The 8,808-nt window shown below is 35.4% G+C and overlaps 1 protein-coding gene and 1 long non-coding RNA gene across 3 annotated transcripts in view; one reads left to right on the forward strand and one right to left on the reverse strand.

The window, feature by feature from the left end:
• The window catches only part of parga (poly (ADP-ribose) glycohydrolase a), a 24,127-nt gene extending 16,049 nt beyond the window's left edge, over positions 1–8,078 (reverse strand). Inside the window, exons 1-8 of one of the 2 annotated variants that reach the window (XM_024296677.2) lie at positions 7,748–8,078; positions 7,120–7,175; positions 6,404–7,030; positions 6,157–6,295; positions 5,031–5,153; positions 4,844–4,924; positions 4,427–4,501; positions 1,213–1,305 (exon numbers count right to left, since the gene is read on the reverse strand). In XM_024296677.2, the coding sequence (XP_024152445.1) occupies positions 1,213–1,305; positions 4,427–4,501; positions 4,844–4,924; positions 5,031–5,153; positions 6,157–6,295; positions 6,404–7,030; positions 7,120–7,136 (1,155 nt within the window). In that variant the 5' untranslated portion in view covers positions 7,137–7,175; positions 7,748–8,078. Of the gene's footprint in view, positions 1–1,212; positions 1,306–4,426; positions 4,502–4,843; positions 4,925–5,030; positions 5,154–6,156; positions 6,299–6,403; positions 7,031–7,119; positions 7,176–7,747 lie in introns of both variants that reach the window. The other variant, XM_024296676.2, reaches the window with a different exon arrangement.
• LOC112161509 overlaps positions 7,729–8,808 on the forward strand; it is a 10,878-nt gene continuing 9,798 nt past the window's right edge. Inside the window, exon 1 of the long non-coding RNA XR_004949226.1 lies at positions 7,729–7,860. This is a non-coding gene — a long non-coding RNA (uncharacterized LOC112161509). The remainder of the gene's footprint in view (positions 7,861–8,808) is intronic.

The raw sequence follows: 8,808 nt of genomic DNA on the forward strand, positions 1-8,808 counted from the left end.
TACTGATGGTTAATGAGGTTAAATCAACATCTTATTACAGTGAATGAAATACCAGGATGTAAAGGTGAAAAAAGAAAAAATTAGAACATTTTGAAACAGTTTTAAACTTGAAAGTATGCATTGTACATGAAATAGAAATATCAAAAATGTAACAAAAAAATTGAAATTTGGAAAAATGTGTTTTAAGTTGAATGAAATATTGAAAATTTAAAAAAATATCTTGAATACTGAATGGCTGGAGGTGGGGCTTTGAGCCGATTGGATACCAAGACCTGATTGACACCGGGTGATAGAGGTTTTATTCATTTACTCTTTGTTTTTATTTATTTTTTTTTTTAAAGGCAAATTTGACACTACCTATTTCACAGTTAAAACAATATCAATCAAAGTTTTCTTTTATTGCAACTTTTTGACTTTTGTGGTGCCATAACAGATGAATTTATCCTTTCAATACAGTTCAATTCAATTCAATACAATCCTTTTATGTCGCATAATAATGAATCCACTGTGTTCTGATGATGAAAATATTGATAGTTTATTTAAAAATTACATTTAAACACTTTTTTTTCACAGAAATTGCTCAAAACGCAATGCATTGTGGTCTTTATCCGCTCATGTAGTGAGCATCGATGCACACTGGTTTTTGCCAAGACTTCTTTGACATTTCCAGAGCACTTGATTTTGGAATTGTAGTCTCGGGCAGCACTACAAAATGAGGAATGGACTATAAAGTGCACTAAATGAAGGAATTTGAACATAGCCTGAGCCCTCCTCTGATGTGGCCAAATTTTGGAGCGCATTATTACTACCATGTGGCACATCCGAGGAGGGCCGATGTGGGTGGCGCCAACAGCAGACGCCGTTCTGAGCCCCAAAACCGCCATCACCAAATGTCAATCAAGTCCCAGTAGTCAAATTGTTTTCAAATTCTCTTTTTTTATTATTTACAATTTCCGTTTTTCAATTTTACAACCTAGTTTTTAATTTACAATTAGCTGATCCTCATTTGATCCCATCAGGGTGGAGCTCTGGGAATTGTAGTTTTCTATTGATTTAAAATATAATAATTGGAGGAATGTTTTTTCTCTGGTAGTCAGAAGGATAAAAAAATTTATTCTATAGGAAAGTTGAGATGACATCTCTATGAGACAGTGACTTCCCTACGCAAATAATTTAACTTACAGTTTACAAAATATATTTAAGAAGACTTACCATAGTGCAGAGCTGAGGAGCGCTGAGTGCTAGCTCAACCATCTTAGGCAGTACTACCTGAAAAAGCTGTTGAACCTCAATGTGTTCGAGGTACTGGAGAGACAAAACATGAGGCCTGAAGTCAGTCTTTACTGTAAATGAATAAATCTTATGGATAAATACATTTTATCCATAAGATTTAGTTTAAATATTAACTTTTTCAGAAGAATTTTGATGTGTTGTTTCAGAGAAAGTCAATTAAATGGACGTTTTTTTTTTCTACAGTGATTCATTTCTTAGTAAAGGTGCATTTTATGTACTCTTAATAACATACTGGACATAAAAAATAAATAAAATAAAAGCTAAACCAGCTACTGATGAAAAATGTAAGAGATCTAATAGCAGTTCAACAGCAATTCCGTGTTGATAAATTAATACGACTGACTAATGTCTGAAAATTTCCAAACTGCCACATCAAATGCAGAATGTGTTTCAGCCACACATCTGAGTGACTAGAAACTAAAATGTTCCTGTCTTAAATTAAGCCCCACATCCAGATGGAGCTAAAAATCTGAGAAATATCTCAGTGGGAATCCACAGCCGGTAAGCTCACTTCAGCATCCATCTCCAGTCGTCCTAGAAAAAGCTGAGAGTTATTCCATCATACACCCAGATTTACAACACAATAATTTTGGAGTGTATTGGCTTCGAATGTCACCGTCATCAATCACACGCCTTATTCCATCAAGGTAAGTAGGGGAGCTTGTGCTGATTAAATGGGCCTTCTGGAGCAAATGCAAACGGCCAATTGTGGGGAGAGTGGCAGGTTGGTTTGATTTTCACAGGAAGTCCTCTGCGGTTAATTTGGCCGGGGGCGTTTACATGGCTGCTGAGCAGGTCTAACTAAATGCTGTCAGGAGTAATGAGTTGGCAGACATTATAAAGTGCTCCTGAGGGACTAATAGATGCAAGCTGGGGATGCAGCGGGAAGAGGGCAGAAAGATGATGCCCCTGCATTTTTACTGGGTGCAGAGTCAAACCCCGCTGGTTTGCATTTAACACCAAAAATATACACCGTAGATCTACGGCTGGACAGGACAGCGGTGGTGGGAAATTAGGTGTGGACGATCTGAAGTGTATTTTTTTGGCTCGGCCGTCACGGATTTCTCACAATGTGACACAATGACAGCCCCATTCAGCAGAGAAATCAAATAAAATGATTTCCTCATTTGAATAACTCTTCTCCCTGATGGATATGAAGCGCCGAACTGGGTGCCAATCATCGGCCTGGGGGTAATTTATCCCCCCACCATAACCTCAGGGCTACAAAAATGGTGCACAAGATTTCATTTGGAAGACCTGCCTGTTTTACCCCCTTTAGTTTGAACGGTCAAAACATTAAATCTTTTCAGCAATTTTACACCAGAAAACATTATTTCAGCCACTAATGAATAAAGGAATGAATTAAGAGTAGAGTCATAAACCATGTAGATAAGTTAAAGTAAAAAGCTCCAGTTTTATTTTCTCATTTTAGGCAGTTTTTGATTTTTAAGGCGAGAATTATTTTTGCTAGATTACAGAAAAGACAAGTTAATTAAATATTATCTTAACACATTCTAAAAATAAACAAATAAATGTGAATTATATGAATATATTTGTTTAAAAAAATATTCTACTCTGAGGACTTGCTTTTAAAAACTAGTTATTTTGGTATTAATCCTGAACCTCGTCTAATTCATAAAACTGGCAGATGTCGTGTTAAAACAAAAACATGTTTTAAACTCCACTAAAATGTAGGACCTTGTAACCAAACAGAGTTGTAGTTTATTTGTCTTGATGATTGTTTTTTTTTTTTTTTATGTCTAGCCCTGTACTGTCTGTGACCTTAAGTTAGACGGAAAAATAGGCTCAAAAGTTGCAAAGGTAAAGTAAAGCATAAACATTAATTAAAAAGAAAACAAACATGTAAATTATTACAGATGTGTAGAATTATAAAGAATAAAGTCTATAAAAATTATTAATAGACGTTGTTTAAATCTTAAAAAATAAGAAAATACACGAAACAAGTGTAATTGTGTCTTGTACATACAGAAAATCAAAAGAAATAAAGAAATGTAAGTTGTAGTAATAGAAGACGAAAGTGAGATTAATTAATTAATTAATGAGGAATTAATCATCAAAAAGGTAATCTCCAAAAACTGTTGGCAAATTGTTAACTCATTTAATAAAAAAAAAAATGTGCCTAAGTTTAAACACTTAAGATGGTACTTTTAAATGTCTCAGCAAAAAAAAAAAAAAGTCATAATCGTGGTCATAGTAATGAACGATCAGTCGCTAACTTTAAAAACGTTCCCGTAGGCAGTCTGCGGCGTCCTTCTAGATTTAACCAGGCTTCCTAATGAATCTCAGTTAAGCTTTAAAAGGCTTAGAGCGCTATTGATCCTCCTAAATCTCAGCTGTACTCAGTGACATTATTTTGGAAAACAAGAAAAAATGACTGGACTTAATTTAAAGGAAAAAAACAAAAAACTAAATTTTCTTAATTGAAAAATGAAATTAATGTTGACAAAAAAAAGTACAAGAGCTGCGGGACAAAACAAATGTCAGTGTGACAGATGATCAAAATTCTTAACGGTTTTAAAAGTTTATTTTTGTGCAGTGAAAATAACGGAATAATGAACTTTAAAGTAAACAAATGCAATAGCAGGCGGTCCCTAACTGACTGAATGGAGAAAAAGAACTAAATAGGGGAAAACATCCTCTTGGTTCACCTACAACAGATGCTGCTGCTATGCTCTGTGCCCATCAGTCCTAACTGTGCAGCGTTCCCATGAGGTTCCCATGAAACACAAAGGAGGAGATGCAACTTGCTTTGTTCCAGTCAAAAGAAAGCAAGAATTTGACCAAACATGCATTTAAAAAACATACTAGAATTACTTATCTTTACCAAAAAAATAACTAAAAAACAAAAGAAAAAAATCCTTGGAGTACTAAGTAATATTTCTCATGATTAAAGCTTTATTGATACGACTCATTTCTCTGTTCTTGAAAACTACAAGTACCTATTTATGGCAATTCCCTCAACAAATTGGACTTATTGAAAGAAACAGTTAAGAAATTAGATCAATAGAGTTTGTGAAATATGTAATAACAGACCAGTACAGGCAAATGTGTAAAAAAAAACGGTTAAAAAAGGACATATCTTCACAAAAATGTGACATTTTCACCAGCTTACCTCAGTACAAAGAAGATTTAGGGCAGTGAAATCCCATTTCTTTGAGTGGGCTATGTTGTACTTCAACACTGCATCCTAAATGAAAAAAACAGATTTATTAAATCATATAAATCAATATAAAGATTCTACAAAACCTTAAAAACAGATATATTGTAGCAAAAGATAAAGCACAACAGCGAGCTGAATTCTCTATATATCCATAAACATTGTACAGTCTGCCATCTGGTGGTGGTTTGTGGTATAAACTCAAAATACATTCTGAGAGGGGTTATAAAAATAGTCACAAAAAAGCTGTACAAAAGGTCACACAAAGTAATTAAATGTTATTCTCTGAACACGATATTTTAGAAGAAGAAATCTGAATGAAACTATATAAAACCGACTTACTTAACTAGCAAAATTTAAAATCAATCTCACCCTGACATCCAGACAACTTTTAAACCCTCTTCGCAAGGAGGAATGGATGAGTTCCCACCGACTTTGGTAGCCGCTTCCGTCCTTAGTGACAACAACAACATCCATATTTGTGAATTGCTATAACAATTTTGTTTGTACAGTATGTAAATGTGTTGCTATGAGTACCAAAAGCAAGAGCCTGCTGTACCTCAGTCTCTATAGGAAACAGATTTTTCTCAGAACAGGGCATCTTCACGTGGACATCATCCCAGGAATCTTGGAACTTGGAGGGATAAGGGACAGGAACTCTACCCTCTCTGAGGAGATCTGTCTGTAACAAAAACCAACAACATGGCGGGGTAAAGAAAGGAAAGTATGGAAAGAGATCAAATAATTGAACCTTGAAGATTTTCGTTTATTCTTAAGATTTTAAGAATACATATAAGAAAAAACTTCCACAAGATTTTTTTCAAAGGTTTACATTTCATCTAAAATGTTTTTGCTACCAAAACTGACATTATAGTTGCTTGATACATATAAAAAAAATTAAAAAAAACTTTGAAAATTGCCTTTAAAGCTATTTTTCTTAGATCTTCTCTGACAAAAAAAACAGTGTTTAGGGTGTTTTTAACATGTTAGTGGTATTTTTCTGATGATTAAGAACATATATAAAGAAAATTAAGTTTAAATTTGCATTTTTAAGTATTTCTGTGTGTGAATCAGGAGCAAACACAAAAATATTTTTTGAAAAGAACTTTTTTGTGATGTAGAAAGCTCCTGGCTGCATCAGAAAGCCGACTAGATCCATGAGGGTTTCTCTTTTCCTTGTCCAAGCTGGCATCTGCGTTAAAAATGTACAGCTGGATAGCTACAATATTGCTTGCCATCTTTTTGCACCAGTGTGAGGGGCTGTAAGCTAACAGGAGAGAGTGTAAACAGAGATATTCAAGTTATGGGTGATGGGAAGAGGGGACGGGGTTGCTTCACGTCAACGGTTCCACTCACAACTCTAAGATCAAGTCATTTCTGGTGAAGTATTGCTGCTCTGCACAAAAAAGTGCCAAAAAAACAACAAGTTTTTGACTTTTGCCCAAAAAACCCACCAAAAAACAGTATAATCCTAATTAAAACACCACTGGGGACACTTTTAAAATACATCAAAAGATTATCAGAGTGAGTCTTTAAACACAAACTACTTTCTAAAAACAGTGGTTATAAAGAAAGCAGCATCTCCATTTGTGAATTCATGCTGGATGTATCTAGAACTTCTTGGATTAAAAAAAAAAAGCATAGTACTGTTTGAAATAAAGAAGGAAAATCTACTATCTGCTCACCCTGACTGTGATGGTGTGTCCAGGGACGGCTTTCAGGTGAGACAGAGGAGGGGCGCATTGTGGTAGCCGGTTTAACTCGTCTATGGGCGTCCCCCGAAAATTTTTATCCATGTTGTGCAAAGAACTTGTCGAAGAATCACTGCTATAAAACAAAAAGTTGATTACTGATTAAGGAATCTGGTGAAAACAACAGAACAAAAGAAAAGGTACAACAGCAAATTATTACACAAAAAATGTGTATAAGTACCTTTTGAAAACCTCATTTGATTGGCTTTCAAGGAAGTGCTGTGTCATAGATGAATCACTGGTTTCTGCCTTATCTGCCCCTTCAGAGCCAAATGCAACGACATTGATTTTCTCTGCGGATGCATTTCCTGGATCACTCATATGAAGCTCCAATTCCAAAACCTGAGTCCTCGTAAAACCAGGGTTTTCTCCGAGCGTCTTTCCATCCTCCTCTTCATCCAGAGAGTTGTTCATGTTCAACGTCTTGCTCACTGGACTTTCAGGGCTCAGCATTTCCACATCATTAGGTGTACCTTCAACTATTTTAGAGCTAAGGTGAAGGGTGAGTGGTGGATTTCCTGCCACACAGGTTGTTTTGACAGGCTGAGGACCAGGTGAGCTGGACCTCTTGGATTTCTGCCCATTGGAGCCGGCGGTGCCTCTACAGTCTTCTAACCTGGGTTCGTCCACTTCACCCGCAGACGCGGCGTCAATTACACTCTGAGAAACTAAGTCATCTTGGGTGTTTTCCTGCAATACGTGATCATTTGTAATGTCTGTCAACTGTGGTGCACTGACGAGTTCATCTTTGATGTCTGCTTGAAGTACATAGTTGTTTCTTTCCTGAGAGAGGTCGTCAGGATCAACACTGAATAAACAACGACAGAAAATAGTTTACAGATCTTACATTTTTTTTTTATTTTATTTTAATCAATAAAGTAATTTTGTATGTTTTACCTTTTAGGGGAGTCCATTGCTTTAGAAACAAATCATACAAGATGATTCCTGTGTGGCTAATAATAAACAACAGAGTAGTTTGAAACGATAACAACAAACAAACACGTCTGATTTTGAGGACAGGTGTAAACAAACAGAAATAAACACATTCAAATAGATGTATCGCATCCACAATATGTCCATCTAAAGTGCAAATAATACCAGTTAGTAAAAGTTTAAGGACAACTAGCAAAAATTACAAATGTTAGCTGTTCAAGTGAATAAAGAATGCTAAGTTATTAATATCTATCATTAGCAATGGAGTAAATATCGACATAAAGGAAATTAGAAGTGGATTCTGTAAATCCCTAACGAAAAAAAAAACACGGTGTGCAGAAACAAAGTGACAAAACTAAAATATCTTAAACCGGTTTAAAAACAGAGAAGGGATAAATCAAAGCGTTAGCTTCGACTATTGTTTTCGGGACTGGTACCTGATCAAGCTAGCGGGGCAGAATCGATTAGGAAAAACATGACATTATCGAGCAAGTGTGTTTGTCGAAAGAAGCTGGAGGAGAAGAAATAAAAACGTATTTTTAGAGTTTCTATTTAACCTCTATACTGAAAAACGTTTAATTTGGGCACTTACTTTCACTTCGCCATTGCGGAGTCCGCTTTCTGACGGGAAAAAACAAACCAATCAAACACTGGAGAGAAGGGGGAGGTGCCGTAAGTTCCGTTGCTGTCGTAAAACCCTTAAAGGTACAGTACTTTTTTCTTTTTTTAATGTGTATGTTTCTGTATGTGAGTTCGTGCGCAAATATGTGTTTGGTACGTGTTTGTGTGTTTGGTTCTTTTACTTCTCTCACAAAGCTAATTCCATATTTGTAAAAACAAAGTTGGCTCCCTCCATCACAAATATAAATGGTCACACAAGGCTTACGAGTCTAAATGGCTCTTTTACTGTTAAAGGTTACGACCCCTGACAGGTTGATGTTTGATTAATGAGGGAAATGTTTCTATTGCAAAGAATATAAAACATTTTCATCATGTATGTTGTGTTGCAATAACAGATGTTTGATGCAAGAGAATTTTACACTCATTCATTTTTTTATTTGTCAGAGAAATGTATGGAAGCACATTGTATTCAGTAGAAAAAGTCTTCAAAATGCAGAGTTTGGAACAATGGAATTTATAGTATTGCAAAAAGAAAATAAAATATACAATCTAATTTTTTTTCTACTTTAGTCTAAAACTCAAGAAACTTGTTCTGATTTGTTTTCAAAAGAGAAACAAGGAAAAAAGGCACTTATAGTAACAAGAAACGACTGAAGACCAAAATACAAAAAAAGTGAAGATTATGCTGCAGAAAAAACAACAGTCTCTCTGGAAGTTCTCAGGCCAAAGGCTTCACGATCTTCATTGCGAGGTAACTCTGTGGAAGAAAGAAGAGATTTCTCAGTGAGGAAAATAAAAATAACTTTCTGGATTACTGAGCTAACAATCCATATTAAATGAAAACACAAATCCTGAATTTAGAACCAGATAATATATTGTGAAATACTGAGATCTTACAGGTATGAAGCAGAGCATGATCACAAGGAATAAGATGATCAACACAAGAAGAATTCCTCCAGCTAAAATCCACTTAAAGTTGAGCCTCGACATGAACCTCAGGACGTTGAAAAGATTTGTACACCAGGCGAAAGA

This window comes from Oryzias melastigma, linkage group LG15 (genome assembly GCF_002922805.2).
Source record: "Oryzias melastigma strain HK-1 linkage group LG15, ASM292280v2, whole genome shotgun sequence".
NCBI lineage: Eukaryota > Metazoa > Chordata > Actinopteri > Beloniformes > Adrianichthyidae > Oryzias > Oryzias melastigma.